Source organism: Polypterus senegalus, chromosome 9 (assembly GCF_016835505.1).
Source record: "Polypterus senegalus isolate Bchr_013 chromosome 9, ASM1683550v1, whole genome shotgun sequence".
Taxonomy (NCBI): Eukaryota; Metazoa; Chordata; class Cladistia; order Polypteriformes; family Polypteridae; genus Polypterus; species Polypterus senegalus.
Window position 1 is genome coordinate 41,198,119 of NC_053162.1, and position 25,986 is coordinate 41,224,104.

The 25,986-nt window shown below is 38.5% G+C and overlaps 1 protein-coding gene across 2 annotated transcripts in view; it reads right to left on the bottom strand.

Moving 5' to 3' along the window:
• cpne2 (copine II) overlaps positions 1-25,986 on the bottom strand; it is a 291,680-nt gene that overhangs the window by 76,908 nt on the left and 188,786 nt on the right. For both annotated transcript variants that reach the window (XM_039762970.1, XM_039762969.1), the window contains exons 11-12: positions 15,590-15,723; positions 7,351-7,405 (exon numbers count right to left, since the gene is read on the bottom strand). In XM_039762970.1, the coding sequence (XP_039618904.1) occupies positions 7,351-7,405; positions 15,590-15,723 (189 nt within the window). The remainder of the gene's footprint in view (positions 1-7,350; positions 7,406-15,589; positions 15,724-25,986) is intronic.

Sequence of the window (25,986 nt, forward strand, 5' to 3'; positions counted from 1 at the left end):
GTTGGCTCTTTTCCCGAGACCTGAAACATCTCGGGAACTCGGTCAGCTCCACCCTTTCCCCCGCCAAGGAGGGTTTTCTGGCCGCCTCGCTGCTCTCCGCCCTTTTTCCCACCTTGTCAGGAGACCCCCTCTTTATTCTAAGGATCTCCAGTTTACTCTGGGGCTTGTCCACAGTTTGGGTCTCTCTATTAGTGAAAGAGAGCCCTTTTACTGTCTGCACGCCCTTTGATTTATAAACAACATGGGTCGGGGTCTTTAGGATCGAATCGCTCCAAGAGACAGCACCAACCAGCTGCTCTGGCTCGATCGGTCCTTCCCCGCCGCTCGTAAACGCTTTGGCCTCTCTTGTAGGGCACCCATCCATTTGGCACCCGCTATGGATTAAAAGCGGGCCCGGATCACACTGCGTCCCTATTACATTATATACTGTACCGCCAAATCACATAACACGGGAGGCTCTCGGTCCAATCGCCGCAGGTACTCACGTACTCTTCTTAAAGGCGCCGCCGCCGCTCCCAGATCTCCAACGATCTTCTTAATCGCCTCTAAAGTCTGCAAAATACTCCGCGCGGGCTCGATTAATTTTTCGAGTTCCCGCGTCAAAATAATTAGTTAATTCGCCGGGTTTGGCTTATTTCCTGGTTTGCCATACCGTCCGGCCGGGAGCCAATGAACTTCGCCGCTGTCGGCACGTGTTCTGACGGGTTCCACACGGGTTTCTGGGAATTGGAGTTCTCTACAGGCGAGGACCGGGCCGCCATCTTTGGTTGACTGCGACCTGCCTTTATTAATTTGTCGGCAGATCGACCAGCCATTTCCGCCCTCCTTACCTTCTTTTGGTTGAGCAGTGCTTCGCTCACCACCCCTTTCTCCTTCGGAAAAATCAAGTCCGTCTTTTCTTGGCGAAGTCATAAACAGCTGGACACGGAACGTCACCTTTCTGGAATCCTTCGGGTACTTCCCGTGTCCCTCGCCGGCACCCGTAATGCGGAAGTCCTTTTGTTGTCCGTCTGCCCGCATAAAAGCGCCACACTATCTTCGGAGATTCTCCTGCATCCCGCAGAACTTCGGATGATCTTTTCGAGGTATGTGCATGGTACAAATGAGTAATTTTAAATAGATTATCTACATTTGCAGCACATACCTCGTTGTAGGTTTCTTCGTCCGAGTCCTCTCCCGTGTCGGCCATGACGAACATGGAACTTCCGCTGGTGTTGTTGCCCTGTTTTGTCTTCTTTTTTCCCATTACAGACTTGAAAAAAGGTGAGGTCTCTGGCGATTTTCCTGTGTGTGTTGTGACGCTGTCTTCCCTGGGTATTCTGTCCACAGTAAAATTTTTCCAGGTCCTCTGCCAAACTGACGGCCAGAGAATCCTGCCGCTACGCCAACTGTAACAGAATAAGATGCTTCTCGCACCCTTGCACCCTCAGACACCACGTCAGACACTAGGTAAAAGTCCAATAATTATATTTATTTTATAATAAAGTGCACAAAGCACCCTCTACTCCCAAATATTCCAATAAACAATAACCAATAACAAATCCTCCACTCCCAGACGCTTAGCCACCCTGCCTCCCAACTCAGCTCATCGCCTGGGAGCTCCCATAGTCCTTTTATGTTCCCTGACCCGGAGGTGTTCCTTCCCAACAGTCCACAAGTCCTTATTCCTTCCGGTCAGGGTAAATAATGTTTCTCACCCGAAGCCTCGCTCTTCCTATGACGAACTTCCGGGTCATAGGGCATGAAGAATTCTTCGGTCCTCCCTGCAGCTCCCTCTCGTGGCCCCCATGGCATCCAGCAGGGCGGTGCACAAAAACTACATGGTCCATAATGCCCTGCTGGTCTTCTGGGGACCTCCATACTGCAAGGAGGGCTCCACCTGGCGGCTTGGGGTATTGGCCGGGGTACATGGCCGGCCATATCTTACAACATACACAGACTTGGTCCGCAATAGAAATAAAATCCTGCAGTACTTATTTATATTCCCTGCTTTGTGCCCCAATAAATGCAAGTTATCGTCAATATACTAATAACCCAATTGTGCTTCACTCACTCAGAATATGAAACCAATGTAGAAAGCATTTTAAGATGGAGAATCTTTTATCTGTGGCACCTCTGTATGAGAACCACCTTTTTCAACCCTTGCAAACATATGCAGTTTTTAATATCTGGAAAACATTTGGGATTAAATTGCTTAGAGATCTTTATATAGACAACATCTTTGCATCCTATGAACAATTACTTTCCAAATTGAATTTTCCAGCAACAAATTTCTTTTACTATCTTCAAATTAGAAACTTTGTTAAATAGAACCTGTCCTATTTTCCCCATCTCCCACCTTCCTCTATGCTTGAAAAAATATTGCTCAGTTTCGAGGACTCAGACAGCATTTCTACAATACTTTATATAAAATTATTTTACAGTCCCTCCCTTTCAAAGATCCAAGAGGACAATGGGAAAAGGATCTCTCACTCAACATATCAGAAAAGGAGTGGAAGGTAGCAATGCAGAAAATTCAATCGAGCTCCATATGCGCAAAGCATACAATTATTCAACTCAAAATTATATATCAAGCACATCTGTCTCGCTTAAAATTGTCCAAAATGTTTCCAGGGCAAGATCCAGGGCAAGATCCAACCAATCACAGCTGTGTTTGGTGTTCTTCCAGATGGGCTTAAAGTGGAGAAGGACAAACAAACTGTGATTGCCTTCACTACACTATTGGCACGCAGACTTATTTTGCTAAACTGGAAGAATCCTAACTCTCCTCTTTTAAGTCAGTTGGGTAACTGATGTTTTATATTATTTGAAATTGGAAAAAAACAAATTCTTAATTAGAGGATCTGTACAGACCTTTTTCAAAACCTGGCAGGATCCAATCAATATTTTAGAATAAGCTCTTAAAGCACTGAGGAAGTAGATTCTCTTCCAATTTCTTTTTCTTCTCCATTTATCTTTATCCGCCTATTAAACTCATCAATTTATTTATTTTTACTAGCTTTAAGTTTTATTCCGTTCATTCTCAGGGGTGAGGGTTGATTTGTTTTCAATCCTATTTTTTGTAAAAATTGATCTATTTGTATGGAATGATTACAATAAAATCAATAAAATTAAAAAAAAAGAATAACACAGCAATTAATAAGTAGGTCAGGGAGCACTTACAATAAAACGTATTTAATGTGCTATTTTAGTTACAGAAAAGTCTGAGAAACAGATCATTTACACTCAACCATGGACAGACTTTGTGCTTTCTCATTCCAATGTACTTGTTATTTCCTTCTTTTCTGTTTCTTCAAAGTTGTGGATCATGTGATCACATTTTATATTAACATTTCAACAGTAATCTATACTAATAAAAGGCAAAGCCCTCACTCACTCACTCACTGACTCACTCACTCACTGACTTATCACTAATTCTCCAACTTCCCGTGTGGGTGGAAGGCTGAAATTTGGCAGGTTCATTCCTTACAGCTTCCTTACAAAAGTTGGGCAGATTTTATATCGAAATTGTACGCGTAATGGTCATAACTGGAAGCAGTTTTTCTCCATTTACTGTAATGGAGATGAGCTTCAACGCCGTGGGGGCGGGGTTTCGTGTGACATCATCACGCCTCCCACGTAATCACGCAGTACATAGAAAACCAGGAAGACTTCAAAAAAGCGCTCAAGAAAACATGCATTATATAATTGAGAAGGCAGCGAAACAATAAGAAGCCAGCGAGTGACATATACAACCATATTCATGAGTTCTGCTACTTCGGAAACAAAGCACGATGTAAACCTACACTTTAAATTAAGTTCATAGACAGGCTGCCGCTGGCGTTTGTAATTTAGTGCCTGCCCATATAAGGCCGTCCGTCAGCGGCAATCCAATAGCAAACTGCCACGGGTAAATATTCAAGGGTGAAGGACTGTGCTTATGGAGAGGAAGATGAGATGGTCAGGGTGGTGTTTGACACAAACTCAGCGAAACTGCGAGAGAAAGTTTTAAGTGCCAGGACTAAGGTAACATTAAATAAAGCTATGGACATAGCACGAGATGGCACCAGCACAGCTGGGAACCTTCGATGCAAGTACACCGAGTGGCTCACGTGAACTGACGCAGTGCACAGATAAAAGCAACAGTTCCAAAGAGCTGAACAAAACCGAATTACACAATTGAAAAGGCAGCAAAAATATGAAGCGTCTGATAAGCATATTCATAAATGCAGCTACTGTGGAAACAAAGCACACGGTGGAAAAAGTCAATGTCCCGCTAAAGGAAGACAGTGTAAAAAAAACCGTGCATGCAGTGTGTCAGGTCTCAGATAAAGAAGAAGACGAGCTGTTTATTGATGCAGTAAGAAACGAATCGATGAATGAAACCTGTCATCTTTACAACGATTGACAAACACGGAATGTAACTTGAACACAACACATCCTACAAATACGAACCTGATTGAAAGAAATAATGATAATCAAATCCTTGATGACAGCAACACTCAGTAACACTCACAAAACAAATACTGTATATTGACAGTCATGTTACGTTATTTTTAAAATGTTCCCTTTTCTTTTTCTACCTTTTTTAACACACTACTTCTCGCTGCGATACGGGTATATATATATGTATATATATATATCCCGCTCTACATACTCGAATAATGGATACTTTATTCGCCATCAATGATTGTTTTGGTAAAGCCATACTCAGTGTATTCATTAGATGAACGGTAAAAAAGTAAGAGCGAGGGGAGGATGACTCATTGAGGCATGCAGGCTGTAGTCTTGCGTTAACTCTATCTGAATTGCGATCACATTTGAAAAATATATCTTTTCAAGTTCTATTTAGTCCATATGTGTCAAACTCAAGGGCGCGGCCACATCCGCCCGCGTGTAATTATATCCAGCCCGAGATCATTTTATATACTGTATTATTGTTATTAAAGCCCGGGTATATGAAGCGCTGGTAACACAATAAACTACAGATCCCATAATGCAGCGCTTCAGCTGCCTTGCCGAACACTTACTGCTTACTAGAGTTATTGCGCACTGAGTTTGCACGGCGCTTTGGTGACTTTGAAGAACAAAAAAAGTCCGTCTACATGCGGCTCGAACCTTGTGCATGTTTGGTAGCACATATCTGTGTGAGAAGCTCTTCTCAGTGATAAAGACTAACAAAACAGCACACAGGAGTCGCCTCACTGATGAGCACCTGCAATCCATCCTGAGAATCTCCACCACACAGAACCTCACACCAAACAGAAACGAACTTGTGGCCAAAAAGATGCCAGGTGTCCAGCTCTAAAATGACATATGAGCAAAGACAACTGAATGATTTGATTTGTTATTGCACGTAAGAGCGGAGTCAACCGTTTAACAAACTGCGTATTGCACTGATACTGAAATAGCTGTGTGTGTATATATGTAGATATGTATGTATATGTATATATATGTTTATATATGTGTGTGTGTATGTATGTATATATATATATATATGTATTTGTGTGTATATATGTGTGTGTATATATATATATATATATATATATATATATATATATATATATGTATATATGACAACAACACTCATCACTCACAACAGTGACAAAATAATTACATTGACAATCAGGTTACGTTATTTTCAAAATGTTTCCTTTTCTTTTCATTGCTTCTTTAACACACTACTTCTCCGCTGCGAAGCGCGGGTATTTTGCTAGTCATAAAATAAACTAAAAGATTAAAGTTGAGATTTCGAGGTCACAGTCAAAATAAACTACGAGATAAAAGTCTTTTTTTTCTTCACTTCACTTTTCCAATTTCACAAATAACTCATGATTAATTCCTAAATGTAAAATAAGGTATGTGTTTTTGTTGATAACAAAGTAAAGGGAACCTGGAAAGCTGATGTGATGTAGTTTGATAGCCTAAAAATTGCACTATTGAGTAAAAATGAAACAGTGACACTCGTTTACAAAATAATTCACAAAACATTTACTAGCTAATTATAAAATGAGTTTAACAATAATTTGTACACATTTTACTTAATGTTTAGATACTATCACAGCATCTTGTCATGTACTTATTCATAGTAGGGAAAATAGTACTTTGTATTAATTAATTTATTTATTTGTAATTCATAAAATTCTATGTAGTGGTGCAAGAGTTGTTGCCACGCCTCAAATTAGGATTATAGTACCTCTCTTAAATGGTAAAGTATTTTTAAAATAACTACTACAGAATTTTTTTAATTTTATGGTTTTGTCTCACCACTACAAACATATACAAAGTTGTTAGGAATTTACAATTCAGATTAGACAGTTCTGCCATCTTTAACTTGTAAATATGATTTAATGTCATGACTTATTCATCACTTAGGAAACTTGGAGCAGCTTCCTGGTTGGCTTCTGTAGCAAATCCCTATGCTGTCTGATACAGCCAGGAGGAAACAGGCAAGAAAATACTGCAATTTGTGTCTATGTGTGTATTTATTAAAGCACTCTTTTAAAGGACTGTACGGTGGTCTTTTGACTATGCCTGATTGCTTTCTGTGTGAAATTTCCACCTTCTCTCCTTGTCTACTTACAGTTTTCAATCCAGGTATTCTAATTTTCATCCTACACTCCAAAGTTATGCACTGATTAAAGAGATTTGAGAATTGTTTTTACAAAAAATGAATATTTTAACTGTTTAGTTTATTACTGAAGGCTAAAAAATAACTCTATATACCCATATGGAGTCAGATTATAATAACATGTTTTACACCAGATTGGTTGGGTGCACATAAAAAAACAGCTGATATGCATATTACTGAAGAGTACCCATTGCCAGAAACCATCTGATGAGAAAAACAGCAAAGCTGACACCACACTGCTAATACTATGATATCCAAATATATAATCTCATGACCAGACGTGTGAACAAATTCGATGGTTTCCATTTGTAATAAATTAGATGATGCATTTGCCCAAAATATTATTTTCACCATTACAAGTACATCCACACTGTTTTGATTAGCAAAGATCACTGTTTTAGTTTTTTTGCAGTGGAATACCAACTAGCCATTGCAGGATGCTGTACTTTAAAACAGCACTAAAATTTTGGAATTGATTATTGATTTCACTGTAAACAAGTTATAACACAAGGTCCTATAATACAAAATACCCAAAAGGAGTATTAGATGGATAAGAACTTAATACAGCAGAAATATTCTTAGAGACCTAATTTCTAAGTGCAATTAGTTTATCTGGTCATTAACAGAACAGGTAGTTAAAGGTGCATCTTTTATGTCTGGTCAGTGCTTATAATTCCTTGGAGAAGCAACCTATAATTCATTAAAAAAACTTGGACATTTACAATACAAAACATTTTTACCTTCCAATCTGGTGGAAGCTGTGCTCCAAATCCTAATGCTGGAAACATTTTGTCTCTAAGAAAAAGAAAATAGATAATATTTTAGAATTCTTACACCAAAGGCAAAAAAAATACACCAGATAAAGCCTCTGGCGTACAAACCTAATCACACTGTTACCACAAGGGGATGAGGAATATGTTTTGTCTTGAATTTATTAACTGTGAAAACTCTACACATCAAAACAGGCTGAAGATATAAAACAATAAAAAATATTTATATTACAGCAGTGTATAGTTCATGTGCAGCTATTATTTATATAAATAAGTCAAAATTCTAAATATGATCATTTACATAATTACCAACTAATTAGGATTGTAAACTTCAGATCATCCTTCAGCTATACCTTTTATTGTATATAATTAATGATTGCTAATGAGATGCATATTGAATAAAGGCAGTCAGCATATGAATTGGGTACAGAGAAAACACTGGAATAGACATATTGATGAAAGGATACTCTAGATGGCATTAAAACTGTTTAGCAGCTTCTTTACTGATCTCATCATATCCTTGAACTGGATACTGGAATTGTGCACGTAACTGTGTTTTGTAACCATGCTTTTTCCCTATTGTTCTTGTTACCCAGTACCCCAGCATTTATGTTATTTAATTCTATGTATTCTTTGTCAACAATGGCCTTGTATAAACATCAATATTCAGAAATAAAACATGCTTCATATTTAAAGTGCATAACATCTAAAACAGTAGAAAGTTTCTTCTTGGAGAGTCAAGGCTGGGGGGCTCTCAAAAGGCAGGGCCTGTTAAAGCCCACTGCAGCACTTCTTGTGCGATTTTGGGCTACTGTATACCATGTATAAAGTCATGCAGACACATATCAGGAGCTTCAATTACACACAAAATAATAATTTAAAGTTCACATTAAACACCAGAAAAGGGGAAAAATTGTGATCACATTGATTTTGTTCGTAACATGATTGCTGGTGCTAGACAGACTAGGTTGAGTATACTGTATCTGTACCTGGGATTTTCACACAGAACAGTCGCTAGAGTTTACTCAGAAAGGTGTGAAAAACAAAAACATAATGAGCGACAGTTTTGCAGATGGAAACAATTTGTTGATGAGAGGAGTCAGAGGAGAAGGGATAGACTTATTCAAGCCGACAGAAAGGCTACAGTAACTAAGCTAACCACTCTCTACAACTGTGAACAGAAAAGCATCTCAGAACGCACAACATATTGAACCATGGGCAGATGTCCTACAACAGCAGATGACCATGTCAGTCTTGGATATTTTGTCTTAGTTCATTTTTTCCAGTTTCTCCTGGCCCTTTTGGTATGAATTCGCAGTTGATTTGGGTGTTTTCTACCCCAGAGAGTTTGGTGATGACATTAGTTTTTTTTTTCTCACCACCATTTTGGATCTTCAGCTACTGGCAGTGTGTCCTTTGAGGTTCTGAACTTTCAATCAGGATGCAACAGAACAAATGTTCACCACAAGGTCATATCTGTATATAAGTTCACAGATTCAAAGAATAAAAAATAAGTTCTTGTTGTTTCCTTTGTGTAACAATCTGCTGGCTAATACTTTTGCTTTGATATGTTTGACTCTGATTCTTGCCTTGTGATTTGGCTTTGGTGGCTATATTCTTGATCACCCAGTATATGACCAGTTTCCACCTATTTATCATGTATTTTCTGCTGGTTAGTTTATAAAATCCTTCATGGTTTCCTGTAAAGGATGATAATCGGGATTTATCCTGTTAACCAAGCACAGAAGTTTGATGCATCGGTGTACACAGACTCACCAAAACTGGACAGTTTAGGACTGGAAAAATGTAGCCTAGTGTGATGAATTTTGATAAATGATGAGGCACACAGATGATAAGTGGTAAGAGAAAATGTTCTTCAAACTGCCCACCTGTTTAACTATCAAGTCAGGTCAGGTTGGGAAACATGCACTGGTACAGCTCGTGGCCACACCCACCACATAACAAAACATCTCGAGATCCTGGTTGGAAACACCCCAGGCAAACACATGGTCCAGTCCCACCCCCTGGAAATGGTTATCTATCTGCAACAGCCAGGTGTTATATGCGCGTCCCCATCTCCCAAATGGAAGCAAAGATTGCTTGCAATGCCAGGAGGACTGCCTTACCGCCAGCATGGAGAACTTTACCCTGGATACCACAGATCCCTGCAGCCTTCTGTATTCTCAGGTGGTTCACCACCTCTGCAATTTAAATGAAATTGGGTAGTTCACAACTAACTGGAGGACCAGCCAAAAGAACCATGGACCCAGAGATGTCCAACGTCCCAGCCTGAGGATCAGCTTGAAGCAGCTGCTCAAGGTATTCATCCCAGTGGGTCATAATTGCAGCATCATCCGCCATGACTGTGACTCTCTGAGGAACAGATTCGGATGTGCATAATGCTTCAATTTCTCTTTAAGCAGGACGCGGGTCACTAGACTACAGATGGTGTATCACTTGCTCACACATTCCTCTAACAAATGCCTTCTTATCTGCCCTCAAAGCCCTCGCAGCCATCCTTCTCAGTTCCTGGTACAGACCGGAGGTGCCATCAAATTGTGTGCTTCGACTCCTCTTAATGATATCACATATAACATTTCACTTTATACTTTGTCCTCTGATAACAGCTCAAAGATATTAAACTTTATTTCCTTTAACCAAGTATCCACCCACTACTCTTAATATGGTTAACTAGTTTGGAATTTTACATGATCCATAATGACATAAGGAGTGTTTCTGGAGTATACCATTTATCTGTATGTTGATTGGTGAAAATTAAAATATTTTCAAATGTGTTTTGCAAATGCACCTAAATAAAAAGACAGTGCTCTGTTATATTTTTCAGTTTGCATGTTGCATTAAAGAAAGCATGTGGGCGCACCACCAGGTGGTGAAAATAAAGGACGTCCATATTTGGATTTCATATATAACCATTGCTAAAGACTCTTTATTCACTAAGCCTTTTCCACAACATAGGAACAGAATTGGGCACCAACAGCATGAATCCATGTGCCCAACTTGCCTTTTGTCAATAGTTCAGGCTGCTGGTGGTGTAATGGTGTGAGGAATGTTTTCTTGGCACAGTTTGAGCCCATTAATACGAATCAATCACCAATTGAATGGTGCAGTCTATTTGAGTATTGCCACTAATCATATGCATCCCTTCATGCCCACTATTTATCCATCTTCTAATGGCTACTTACAGTATGATGACGCACCATGTCACAAAGCAAAAGTTGTCTCTAACTGGTTTCATGAACATGACAATGAGTTCATTGTTCTCCAGTGGTGCTTTACAGTCACTAGATCTAAATCCAATAGAACATGTTTGGAATGTGCTAGAATGGGAGGTTCACAGAATGAGTGTAAAACAAACAAATCTGCAGAAACTGCACAATGTAATAATGTTAACATGGACCAGAATTTCAAGAGAATGTTTCCAAAATCTTGTGGAATTCATGCCATGTATAGTATAATTAAGGCTGTTTTGAAAGCAAAAGGAGGCCCAACCCAGAATTAGAACTGTGCTCCTAATAATTTGCTCAGTGAGTTTATAATAGGTTTTTGCATTTAGTTTTTTTTACATTTCTAAAGCGTTTTTACACATTAATGCTGTTTTATTTTGAGAATGTCAATAAACAAATTTCAAGTTAAAATTGCCTTTTTAAAACAGAGACTTTGATGCTTTTTAGACTGCTACCGGTATACAGTACATACAACACATAATAGGTACAGAAATACACAGAAAGTTAGAACAAGTTAAAAGCCTGATTAAATAATATACAGTTAAATCCATATGTATTTGGACAGTGACACATTTTTCATAATTTGTGCTCTGTACACAATCACAATGGATTTGAAACAAAACAATCAATTTTTCATAATTTTTGCTCTGTACACAATCACAATGGATTTGAAACAAAGCAATCAGGATGTGAAAGCAGTATAGACTTTCAGCTTTAATTCAAGGAGTTCACCAAAAATATTGTATGAGCCATTTAGGAATGACAGACATTTTTATACATGAGCCCCTATTTTCAGGGATTCAAAAGTATTTGAACAAACTAACATAATAAATAAAATTATAATTTTCAATATTTGGTTGAAAATCATTTACAGTCAATGATCGCCTGAAGTCTGGAGCCCATGTAATCTTTAAGTACTGGGTTTACATTGCCAGGCCTTTACTTCAGCTGTCTTCAGTTGCTCCTTTTTAGTTAGACTTTCTGCCATCAGGTTTATCTTCAGCAAGTGAAATGCATTTACAGTTGGGTTCAAGTTAGTTGATTGACTTGGCCATTGAAGAATATTCCACTTCTTTTCATTGAGAACCATTTGGTTTGCTGTCATGGTATGTTTTGGCTCATTGTCCATTTGTACTATGAATCATTATCCAATCAGTTTTGCAGCATTTGTCTGAATCTGAGCAGACAGTATAGTCCTGTACACTTCAGAAATCATTCTGCTACTTCTGCCAGCAGCCATATCTAGACACCAGTGACTGACTTCCACTCACAGTAATATAATAAGCTAAGATAAGATAAGTCAGTCAGTCATTTCCCAACCCACTATATACTAACACAGGGACACGGGGGTTTGCTGGAGCCAATCCCAGCCAGCACAGGGTGGAAGGCAGGAACAAACCCGGGCAGAAGGATCGCCAATGCACCTAACCTGCATGTCTTTGGACTGTGGGAGGAAACCCATGCACACACAGGGAGAACATGCAAACTCCACACAGGGAGGACCTGGAAAGCAAACTCAGGTCTCCTAACTGCAGGCAGCAATGCTACCAATGCGCCACCATGCCACCCAGGTAAGATAACACTTTATTAATCCCCGAAGGGAAATTAAGGTGTTACAGAAGCTCACAGCAGAATTAAAAAACAAGTACATATAGATTAAATAAACAAAACACCTATTAAAATGTATCAAATGAAACAGATAACATAAACACTATAAAAAACAAACATAAAAATGTATTATCGCTCCACAGTAATAAACACAGTGCAGTATCACAGTATTACGATAGATGTGATACATAGGATGTCCAGCATCCTGGAGAGTGCTCTTGGTGTGGCTAAGTGTTGTGAAGGGGTTCTTCTTCACCAAGGACAGAATTCAGTGATCATCCAGAAATGTTGTCCACTGAGCTCACCAATGTCTTCCTTCTTTTTAAGAATGTACCCAATGGTTGATTTGAGCACTCCTTGTGTCTGCCATCTCTCTAAAGGGTTTGTTTTGTTTTCTCAGCCTAATGATGGCCTGTTTTTACTTGCATGTACAGCTCTTTGGACACATATTGACAGGTAAGAAGCACAGCTTCGAAATGCAAATTCCACACTTTGAATCAATTCCAGACCTGTCTAATAATGGAACACCTTGTCAGTCAAATGTCCAAATACTTTTGAGCCCCTGGAAATGGGCGGGCTATGCGGAAAAATTTCTGTCATTCCTAAACGGCTCATATGATAGAGTCCCTTTTGGCATTTACGGGATTTGAACCGGCAACCTTCCAATTGCCAGTGCAGATCCCTAGCGTCAGAACCACCACTCCGCACTGGATGACTTCCTGCGCCTGTCTTACCCAGTGCAGTTGTGTGCATGATTGTGCCCAGTGAAGGCTTAATGGCAAAAGGGAACGGCATGGGTTACTGCTAAATTAGGTAATTCAATGTCTGAAATGTAGTACTCAAATGCAAAATGGCAAATGGGAATATACAGTATGTATGCACTTTGTAAGATATTCTAAATGTGAACGCAAAATGGCAAATGGGAATATATTTATGCACTTTGTAAGATATTCTAAATGTATGCTTTTAACATGCTTGTCAACCACAGAATCCTAAACAGATATCTACAACAAAGCAGAATATGGGTAGTCTGACTAAACTGATTACTTAATACCAATGATATAAAAGGCTGCAGCTTCATTTAGATATTAAAAAAATACAAAATAAACTTGACTGTTGATATAGGTTACAGCTCCCTGACACAATAAATTGAATTCTACATGTTTGAGAATGTTAAGATGAAACTATTTAACAGCTGTAGCTGCTATTTAATAACATCCACACAGTTTTTGTTATCAGCCAAATGCAGAGCAACCAATGACAGCAAGCTTGTTTTTTTCTAAAATTTACCTTCAATTGGTTCTTAAAAGCAACAAAAGAAACTGAATTTCTTTATGATATAGTGTAAGTAATAATTTCTATATTTCTATGCTGATTTTCATATGCAGATGTCAAAGTTGAGATGGGCTATGATCCACCTCTAGTTTCTATCAATACACCTTCAATATACCTACTGATTACAGAACTTCAAATACAGTGTATCCGGAAAGTATTCACAGCGCATCTCTTTTTCCACATTTTGTTATGTTACAGCCTTATTCCAAAATGGATTAAATTCATTTTTTCCTCAGAATTCTACACACAACACCCCATAATGACAACGTGAAAAAAGTTTACTTGAGATTTTTGCAAATTTATTAAAAATAAAAAATTGAGAAAGCACATGTACATAAGTATATACAGCCTTTGCCATGAAGCTCAAAATTGAGATCAGGTGCATCCTGTTTCCCCTGATCATCCTTGAGATGTTTGTGCAGCTTAATTGGAGTCCACCTGTGGTAAATTCAGTTGATTGGACATGATTTGGAAAGGCACACACCTGTCTATATAAGGTCCCACAGTTGACAGTTCATGTCAGAACACAAACCAAGCATAAAGTCAAAGGAATTGTCTGTAGACCTCCGAGACAGGATTGTCTCGAGGCACAAATCTGGGGAAGGTTACAGAAACATTTCTGCTGCTTTGAAAGTCCCAATGAGCACAGTGGCCTCCATCATCTGTAAGTGGAAGAAGTTCGAAACCACCAGGACTCTTCCTAGAGCTGGCTGGCCATCTAAACTGAGCGATCGGGGGAGAAGGGCCTTAGTCAGGGAGGTGACCAAGAACCTGATGGTCAGTCTGTCAGAGCTCCAGAGGTCCTCTGTGGAGAGAGGAGAACCTTCCAGATAAGGACAACCATCTCTGCAGAAATCCACCAATCAGGCCTGTATGGTAGAGTGGCCAGATGGAAGCCACTTCTTAGTTAAAGGCACATGGCAGCCCACCTGGAGTTTGCCAAAAGGCATCTGAAGGATTCTCAGACCATGAGAAACAAAATTCTCTGGTCTGATGAGACAAAGATTGAACTCTTTCGTGTGAATGCCAGGCGTCGCTCATCACCAGGCCAATACCCTCCCTACAGTGAAGCATAGTGATGGCAGCATCATGCTGTGGGGATGTTTTTCAGAGGCAGGAACTGGGAGACTAGTCAGGATAAAGGGAAAGATGACTGCAGCAATGTACAGAGACATCCCAAATGAAAACCTGCTCCACAGCGCTCTTGACCTCAGACTGGGGCGACGGTTCATCTTTCAGCAGGACAACAACCCTAAGCACACCACCAAGATATCAAAGGAGTGGCTACAGGACAACTCTGTGAATGTCCTTGAGTGGCCCAGCCAGAGCCCAGACTTGAATCCGATTGAATATCTCTGGAAAGATCTTAAAATAGCTGTGCACCGATGCTTCCCATCCAACCTGATGGAGCTTGAGAGGTGCTGCAAAGAGGAATGGACGAAACTGGCCAAGGATAGGTGTGCCAAGCTTGGAGCACAATATTCAAAAAGACTTGAGGCTGTAATTGCTGCCAAAGGTGCATTGACAAAGTATTGAGCAAAGGCTGTGAATACTTATGTACATGTGATTTCTCAGTTTTTTTATTTTTAATAAATTTGCAAAAACTTCAAGTAAACTTTTTTCATGTTGTCATTGTGGGCTGTTGTATGTAGAATTCTGAGGAAAAAAATGAATTTAATCCATTTTGGAATAAGGCTGTAACATAACAAAATGTGGAAAAAGGCATGCGTTGTGAATACTTTCCAGATGCATTGTATCTTAGATCTTACTTACCACAAATTCTTCACTATGCGAATCCCACTTGCATTTTTACCATTTTGTAATCCTGGATTTTTAGATTTATTTTTCCCACATAAACTTTGTAAAGAAAAAAAACTTACTTTTTGTAAAGTTACTGGTTTGGAAATTGCAATTCTAAATGATCACAAATGTAGTCTAAATAAAAAATTATTGCAGTCATGACTGAACTCATAATTATGAATAATCTATTTATCATCTTCATGTGGCCAAAACAGACTCACGTGTCATAATCTTGAATGATCTGTCCCACTGCCCAGATAGCTGCCAGATATTCATTTGTTCCCATGGGATTGATATAATGCAATGAAGTTGGATCTCGAGGATTTCCGTTAGATGCTGTAAAATCTATGCCCACCTATGAAATAAAACAACATGGTGACAGTGTAAGCGAAAACAATGAAACTGAAAAAACGAAATAATTATATCATTATATTTTTATTGAAAGAATTAACAATAGAAAATCTTTTGTGTATTTATTTCTTGATTTATTTTGCTAATTGTTTAAATAATCATTAAGTAACCAAAATTTGTCTTGATGTACATAAAATAAACAATTTGATCATCAGTATCTTGGCTTCTGCTAGGTTATGATAATGCTGAAGAGTGATGAGTTACAGTGAAGAGAAAGAAAAGAACCTACACTAGAACCAACATTGTTCTTGTTAAACATCTCTAAACATCTCTAAGAAAGGTGGAGTAAGCAGTTGGGAGATGGGATTTTGTAGATACTGTTTGGAGAAAACCTAAAAAAAATACCAACCTAAAATCAAAACAAATCAACAACATACTGTTAAAAAGAAACAATACATAACCTAATTTCTAAATTATTCAAAGCCTTTTAATTGAGGTAACATTTTCACATTTTATGCTTGTTAATGTTAAGCTGTTTTGGATTTTAATTTCCAGAGGAGGAATAAACAATAATAATCAAAAATGAGTTGGTACACAGGTTATGAGGTACACCGAAATGAAAAAAGAGCTCCAATATTATTTCCTTTACAGGATGTTCAACATCTTGCCTAGAGTAATATTCATAATACCTTCCCTTGCTAAATTAATTGACCACAATGTCAACAGTAAAGCCAGCCTCAGACGTTGCGATTATTACAATAGGACAAATATATGCTAGCCTGACCATTGGTGCCAACATTAAAGATAGGATGCAATTTTCCCAAGGCAGTTTGTTTAAGATATTTAAATATTAAACATTAAAAACATCAAAAAAAGATTATTCTTTATCAGTAAGATGATTTGTGACAGTCAAATGCTAGATTTTTAACAGATGACAGTCATTAATATTAGAGGCATCAGTCATCAACTACTTTTTATGTATTAAATTTTGTGTCCCCATCTTTTACTTCTTTAATTTTTATTAGTAATCATTTTCTTGCTGACAGCACTTTATGAGGATCACAAAATAATAATGCTTTGAACTCTGAAATGGCTAAAAATGAACAGTTGTGAATACTGCCGACTGATGCAGAGAAAAATCACCATAGAAACGAAAAATATCCTTTTTAAAGCTGGATGTTGAAATCATTCTGGTAATTGCAAACAGCATTCTGAACAATGGCAAGTAATATTTCTGCCTACAGTTCCTGCTTATTTTAAAACAATTTTAGTTGGATTTGACTATTTACAATTAAAAAGTGTATATATTCTATGTATGAAAATGTGTATCAAAAACTATTCAGAGTAAATAATCTCAAAAAATGTCAAAATTTTCAAATTGACCAATTTAATTTGTAAACCATCTTAATTTCAGTTTTCAGTTAGTTGTGCTAAACCATGGATACTTGGCAGACCTGAATGAAGCTTCTTTTAAGACAATTAAGCACATATAGTACTCTTATCATTTCTCTTAATTAAATGGAACAGGGTATTAAAACAATGATTTTAACATTCTCTCTCTAACTCCATTCAGGAAAAACATATTTCTAAATATTTTGAGATTGCACAGCCATAATTTGTATCAAAGGGGTTTAATTGCTGAAGAAGTGACACTGTGTGACCATGAGCAAGTCACTTCACCTGCCTGTGCCCCAAATGGAAAAACAAAAAATATGTAACCAATCGTATCTCAGATGTTGTAAATTGCCTTGGATAAAGGCATCAGAAAGTAATAATAATATTATTAGATCACTTGAGCTTCTTACTCTTGAACATGATATATACAATTGTTGTTGAGTAAAACATTCCTCCATTAGATCAATTCCTACTTTTCCAAGTGACTTTGCTTTTGTTGAAGATTATTTCAGGGAAGAGTATTCTTTTCAATGTTATATCATGGAAGACCCAAAGAGTGTTTGATTTAAAGAGAACATGCCATAGAGCTGAGCGTAAATGGAGGAAGACTAAACTAACTATCCACTATGAAATATTAAAAGTTAAAATAACTGAATACAATAACACTGTCCATCTTGAGAGGCTCTGCTATTTCTCTAAAATTATAACTAACAATGCTAGTAATCCCAGATTCTTATTTTCTACAATTGATCGTCTTCTAAACCCAGGCAACTCAAAGGAATGCCTCCTAAATACTTCCAGTAAAACCTGTGAGGCTATTGCTGTATTTTTCAACCAAAAAATTAATGATATTAGAAATAACATAGTATATCTCCCCAACACTAAGGATCATCCTAAACCCCAGCATTCCGTTATAAACAAATTAAACTCTTTCACTAGGATAGATTTACCTGATTTAGATAAAATAATTTCTCAACTGAAACTTTCCACCTGTGTCCTAGACCCAATACCAACAAATTTTTTTAAAGAAGTATCGGGCGTGCTAATTGATAATGTTCTTGACATAGTAAATTCATCATTAGATACGGGGGTCTTCCCAGACTGTCTTAAGACTGCTGTAGTTAAACCCCTACTTAAGAAACATAATCTCGACCCCTCTGCTCTTGAAAATTTTAGACCCATCTCTAACCTGCCTTTCTTAAGTAAAATTCTGGAGAAGGCAGTCATTATGCAGTTAAATGACCACCTAAATAAACATGCTATTCTTGATAAATTTCAGTCGGGTTTTAGAACAAATCACAGCACAGAAACTGCACTCGTTAAAGTAGTAAATGATTTGCGGTGAATGCAGACAGAGGCCATTTATCTGTTCTCATCCTCTTAGATCTGAGTGCCACATTTGACACCATTGATCATAATATTCTTAGAAATTGCCTTAGTCAATGGGTGGGCCTCTCTGGCAGTGTCTTAAATTGGTTTGAATCCTACCTGGCAGGGAGAAAATTCTTTGTTAGTTGTGGTAATTACAACTCAAAGACACATGATATCCGATATGGTGTTCCACAAGGCTCTATCCTGGGTCCGCTGTTATTCTCAATCTACATGCTTCCGTTAGGTCAGATTATCTCAGGGCACAACGTGAGCTACCACAGCTATGCTGATGACACACAACTGTACTTATCAATAGCACCTGATGACCCCAATTCTCTTGATTCACTAACACAATGTCTGACTTGTATCTCAGAATGGATGAATAGTAACTTTCTCAAGTTAAATAAAGAAAAAACTGAAATGTTAGTGATTAGCAATAATGGATACAATGAGGCTATTAGAAATAAACTGGATACATTAGGATTAAAAGTCAAGAAGGAGGTAAAAAGCTTAGGGGTAATTGTTGACTGTAATCTGAATTTTAAATCGCATATTAATCAGATCACTAGGACAGCATTTTTTCACTTAAGAAACATAGCTAAAGTTAGACCTCTTATATCACTGAAAGATGCTGAGAAATTAGTTCAAGCATTTGTTTTCAGTCGACTAGATTACTGTAATGCACTCCTCTCAGGACTACCCAAGAAAGACATAAATCATTTGCAACTAGTGCAGAATGCAGCTGCTAGAATCCTAACTAGGAAGAGAAAATCCGAGCACATTTCTCCAGTTTTAATGTCACTACACTGGTTACCTGTGTCATTCAGGATTGACTTTAAAATTCTGCTTATGGTTTATAAAGCCTTAAATAATCTCGTCCCATCTTATATATCGGAATGTCTGACACCTTATATTCCAAATCGTAACCTCAGATCCTCAAATGAGTATCTCCTTAGAATTCCAAGAACAAAACTTAGAAGTGGTGAGGCGGCCTTCGGCTGTTATGCACCTAAAATCTGGAATAGCCTGCCAATAGGAATTCGCCAGGCTAATACAGTGGAGCACTTTAAAAAACTGCTGAAAACACATTACTTTAACATGGCCTTCTCATAACTTCACTGTAATTAAAATCCTGATACTCTGTAGATCCAACTCATTATAATAACTATTCATGGTGGCTCTAAAATCTGTTCTAACCCCTACTCTCTTCTGTTTCCTTTTCCGGTATCCTTTTGGTGGCGGCGTACTCAAAGCACCGTGATGTTCCAACAATGATGGATGGATTAAAAGCCAGAAGTCTGTATGACCATCAACATCAAGTGACTCCATTAGAACCCTAACTACAAAGAGGACTATTTCATTTATGTTAGGTAGAATGCCCAGAAGGGACTGGGTGGGCCCGTGTCCTGGAACCCCTGCAGATTTTTTTTTTTTTCCTCCAGCCATCTGGAGTTTTTTTTTCTGTTTTTTCTGTCCACCCTGGCCATCGGACCTTACTCCTTTTCTATGTTAACTAATGTTGTGTTATTTTAATTTCTTATTTTGTCTTTTATTTTTCTTTTCTTCATTATGTAAAGCACTTTGAGCTACTTTTTGTATGAAAATGTGCTATATAAATAAATGTTGTTGTTGTTCTTTTTCAATTGAAATGGGTAAACTGTAGGAATAAAGTTGAATTTCAGTATATTATAGTGGTCATAACAGCTATAATTCACCATGTTTTTAGTGATGTGTTCAAATCGGATTGTTGGTCAACTCCAAACAGCTTCTGTCCACTTCATATCGGTATACCAGAATCTCTTCACAGTGGCCACCTCCAAACAATGTAGGACTTCGGCACTCCACTGACACAATCTCTTTCCTGGGTTTGAACAGCTCACATCTGTTACCACCACCATAAGGCTCAGGCTCTGTTTTTCCTCTTCTTTTTCTGCCTTTTCGCTCTCTTTTTTTAATAGTACATCTGCGTCTGTTTCCATGGCACCCTCCCAGAAATTGCTGCAACAGACTCACACCTCACTCCGTATTGACATATACCCAATATGCTCATCTTAGGCCTTACACTGTTTTCTATATATGCTCAGACAGAGACAGGGTTCTCATTGGTAATAGCACAATTGAGTGATGAAAGAAAAAACAGAAAGTACATTTATGTGGCGGTACTACAATATATTATTAGCATTATTAGATGTTTACCATTTTCATTTTTTCAAGTAGCTCATTGAAGTACAGTATTTCTTTTCGTCTTTTTCATTAGTTGTATATGGTCTTCTTTAAAGATCATAAATATGACTGTATATTCGAAGCAGTGCTTGGACATATATAAATGCCGGTATCATATGTACCACTGCTTTATTAACATGAAGAGCAAGGAGTATGTAGTAGTAACTTTGAGCATCACAACAGAATTTCTGTGGCTTCCCAATTAAAAATTCAAGTGTCATGATCTAAGACCAGGGACGGAGTATTGTGCAATTTAAAGAAGAGTGGAGTGGAGGTGGTTTAGGTACTCCGTTTGTAGCTACCACCATGATAAGTATGGTAATCGAATGCAAAAGTATTTTGCCGAGCAAGGGAGTGGGGCATTCCCATTCAAATAAAGCAGATGCACATGTAAAATATAAACGACTTTGGAGGTCAGGTGTGGGAGTTCCCTTTGAGAGTACAAAGATGCAAATGTATATTACATTACAATGGAATAACTCATGGGGGACCCGGTAAGTTTAAACTGACACTGTCGGTCCAGTGCCATTTTTAGGATTTGCAGGTATCAGGATCTTAGTACCCTCTGTGTTTCATGCAGACTTACAGTATATACTGTAAAACCAAAGAAAGAGGTGACCCTTTGGGCTTTTGCATACGTTTATGTAATGGCATTGATCAGGGGCTATGTTGTATATGATGGACAAAAGAATTAAAGACTTACTTCTATTGTCATGTATATAATTAAGAAAAAGATCGGGGCTGAACACAACAGATCAGGACCTTAAGTCTCTGAAGCCCCTATCCCGCTCCCAACGCCACTGCCTCACTCCTGGTTGGTCTTGGACTGGAGAACACTGCTTCCGCAGCTACTTTTCTCTCACTGCTTTCTTGTTTCTTGTAAGGCAACACCTATTCACAACCATAGCGTCTGGTTCCGGCACTTCCTGTTTATAGTGTGCATGCTAACCACTGACCTTCGTACCTTGAGCTTTCTCCTTCCATTTCACACCTGACTGCAGACACCAGAGGTGGTCACATCTCTTTTTTCCACTAGGACACCACCCTATTTTTTAGTGCTGCTGTTTGGCATGTCAATAGTTTTTGCTCCATCTTTCTGTGGTACAGCAAATGAAGTCTGTTGCAGTGCGCAATTTAAAATACTATAAATAAATAAAGGGGCAATTAGGCATCAGAGGGATGTAGGTGTGTGTGGCTGAGCATATTCAGTGTGTTGACTGGATAAGTGATTGATTGTATACTCATATACAGATGCATGCAGTTCGGTCAATTGCCTCATTAATGATGTGGGGTCTAAAATAAGTGCGAGCACACCTGCAAATAATAAAAGAAGCCTTACTCGGAAAAAGGGGAGGACAACAAAAATGGAAAGTCCATTTCTTAGTCCATAGTAAGACGTTCCTTGGTTTTAATTTTGGATGTCAGTCATTATACCTGTAAATGTCTGCTTTCCACTCTCATTCTCCACTCTGTTCATCAGTTCCATTATCTGTGTCCCTTACATTACATCTTTTAATGTGGTCTGCCTGCTACCATAAGAGAGGCCCCTTTGGTCTCAGCTTTTAAATCCCGGCTGAAGACTCACTACTTCAGTTTAGCATATCCTGACTAGAGCTGCTGATTAACTGTACAGACTGCATCTCTGTTGTTAGTCATTAGAATTAAAACATAAGTAACATGATAGTTATAATTTGTTACTAACTCTCACCTATTCTGTTTCTCTTCTCGGTACTCAAATGTGGCACTTGGTGCCACGGCCCACCTGCCAAGTTGTTTTGCCTGTCATCCCTGATGGTGGATTGTAGGAATCGTGGGAAAGAGGGGTCTTTTCATCAGATTAGTGCTATTTTAGCTGTGGAATGGTCAAATGGGGGAGGCAGCTTGATGGATGCGATCTCCAGGACTCTAAACAAATCCAAATCATATTATGTGATATCATCGACTGTTAAATTCTACTCCGTACTTCTAAAATTTTTATTTTTATACTGTATTTGTTCTGTTCTGTGTATTGGACTGTATTGTATTGCCCCCCTTCTTTTTGACACCCACTGCACGCCCAACCTACATGGAAAGGGGTCTCTCTTTGAACTGCCTTTCCCAAGGTTTCTTCCATTTTTTCCCTACAAGGGTTTTTTTTGGGAGTTTTTTCTTGTCTCTTAGAGAGTCAAGGCTGGGGGGCTGTCAAGAGGCAGGGCCTGTCAAAGCCCATTGCAGAATTTCTTGTGCAATTTTGGGCTATACAAAAAATAAATTGTATTGTATTGTATCTCTTTTTACTCCCAGTCTTTCCTGTCTTTGTCTCTCAATTTGCCCCTAGGTGGTAACAAAATTATTTTTCCCCACTTAATTGTGCCTGATGCCACACCTCTCTTGACAGAAAAAAAGAAAAGCAAAATCAAAGCACTACTGCTTTCAAGTGACTGCATCCATAAAAACACCAAGGCTTCAAAAATAAAGCACTCTTATTCCTTTTTCTTGAATCACAGCTTCCGTTCATCAGTTCAAACAAGTCTAAAGCTTCACCAGAATGATTAGGTTACTATGGTAACAGCCTCTTCCTGCCTGAGACTGTTTCAACAAGCAGGAAAAGAAAAATAAATTACACTATTATTTATAGAAGTGTATAGTGTCTAGGGCCAGATTTCATTAACTAAAATCCACTAAAAAACAGACATAGAGTGCAGCAATTTTATTTCATTAAAAGGTACTTGTTTCATTTTGCCATTCATTTTATATAGCACCTTTTCCATGCTCAAGGCATGTCACAGAGTTACAGAAAGAACAGCAGGGCATATGTATTTTGAATAAAAATATCTTCTGCATAGAACACTACAAAGGATAAATACAGGATATACAAACTAATAAATAGAATAAAGAAAACAAAAATATAAAAATAAGTGTAAAATAGTAAATTCAGTACTAAAAGAAATCCTGAACAAATAACATAATAACACACACACAAATTATCTGGAGCATCTGGACAGAGAAGTAAACTGAAAGACGGGGCAGAATGTTAGGTTAAGTTAAAAGCCTTCCTGAACAGATGAGTTTTCAGTTGTTTTTTAAAAGAATGAATTGAGTCAGCTGAGCTAATTAATTTAGGGAGTTCATTTGAAAGTCTGGATGTTATACAGGTGAAAACCTGTCACCCTTAGAGTGCAGGTTAATGTGGGGCAAAACAACATTGCCAGAATCAGGGGACCTTAGTTGGCGAACACAATGTAGCAGGTCACTGATGTAGTCCGGTGCAAAGCATTTTAAAGCTTTGTAGGTTATTAACAGAATTTTATATTCAGTCTTGTAAGACACAGGGAGCCAGTGAAGACAAAGCAGGATAGGTTTTGAAGAGTTTAGGCAGAGTTTTTAATTAAATGGAGCTGTAATATATGATTTGAAGGGGTACCTTCTAGTAAGGAATTACAATAATCGATGCAGGATGTGATAAAAGCATGGACAAGTTTCTCAGCATTAGAAAAGGAGAGGAATGAGCGAACATGGGATATGTTTCTGACAGTGCAAGGCCAGCTCCATGCTAGTGGGACCTTCCGAACCCCCTTCTTTAACCCACTACTGCCGATAACGTACCTGAGGGATGAGCCTAGAAAATGAGGACAAACACACAGCAGCAAGGGGTAGTTGCATAAAGGTGCCAAAATGCTTTTATTAAAACCATCTAAAAAACAACAATGTCTGAATAGTGCAGTGCTCAAAAATGTTCCAATAAATAAATAATCCAATAAAATGTGAACTGTGGAGGTTAAAAAAATGAATTAAATAATCCAGTAATAACAAGGTTAAAATTACTTGATAGGAAGCTGTTCATAAGAACATGAGCTCTGGTGCAACCCTTTAAAAAAAGACTTCTCCCCTACTTAACCTATTCAGATCTCGTAGTGTGGAGAGACATCATCCAACAGGCACATACTCCCTTCTGTTCTGCTCGTGCCCCTGCCGCCCATCTCATGGTGTTCCAAGGGGCACCACAAAGCCTCCACTCTCTGACTCCCGCTGCCTTCCCAGACTTGCGTGGTTAGTCCGCTGGAGTAAGTTGATTGCTCCTGCTTCTAAGCTTCTCAGTAGGAGCAACTCACAGCCCCCTTGAGCATTTGTCACGTTTTTCTCTCAGGTCTCCATTCCTGTCCGCCTGCTTCCTTTCCTCTAGCAAGGCTCGCTCGCTCCTGTCTTCCTTTTCTCTTTCCATTAACCTCCCCACCTCATGCCAACTCCCCCTTAAATACCTCCATGGCTGCAGTGTCTCAAAAATGCACTGCAGAAAGCCGATGAAGCAATTGAGACTGTTTCACTTTTAACACTGAAATACAGATAAAATTCTGTTACAACGAACACCCAGGGATCTAAAAAATATTTAGTTGTAACGAAAATTTTGTTGTAATGAGATTCTGTATTTGTTACTACAGTAATCCCTCGCTATATCGCGCTTCGACTTTCACGGCTTCATTCTATCGCGGATTTTATATGTAAGCATAACTAAATATATAATGCAGATTTTTCGCTGCTTCGCGGGTTTCTGCGGACAATGGGTCTTTTTACTTTTGGTACATGCTTCCTCAGTTGGTTTGCCCAGTTGATTTTATACAAGGGACACTATTGGCAGATGGCTAAGAAGCTACCCATTCAGAGCGCGCAGTTAAGTTCATGTGTGCTGATTGGCTCAGCGACAGAGCGCCAAATTCAATTCTGCTGCGTTAACCAGGGAGTCTTGTCTCGCTCATTCAGCATCAATGTGTTTCGCTGTGCAAACAGTTAACCTTTGTGCTCTTTTGTGTTTATCTTTGTGCATAGTCAAGCCCTTCGTTATGTCTCCAAAACGATCTGCTCCTGATACTGCTTCAGGGGACGTGCCCAAGCGCTAACGGAAGATGCTAACGATTGCCAAAAAGGTAAAAGTTTTGGATATGTTGAAGGAAGGAAACAGCTACATCGCTGTAGGACGCCATTACGGCATCAATGAGTCCACAATTCTTTTTTATTTAAGATGAAGGAAAAGAATATAAGATCTACGGCCACAGTGTCCTTTAACCAGGGAGCAAAACAAGTTATGGACGTAATAAGGCGGTAGTCCAGATGGAATCTGCTTTAGGGACTTGGATTGAAGACTGCCAGAAGAAGAACAACGGCGGTGCTACACAGTCGCCTGAAAAGGCTCTTTTAGAAGAGCTGTAATGTTCTCCTTTGTTGGGCAGTAAAATTAAACTCATTGTTATCAGACAAGTTGTCGTGTCATTGTTGGTGAGTAACCATAATTAATTTTCTACAT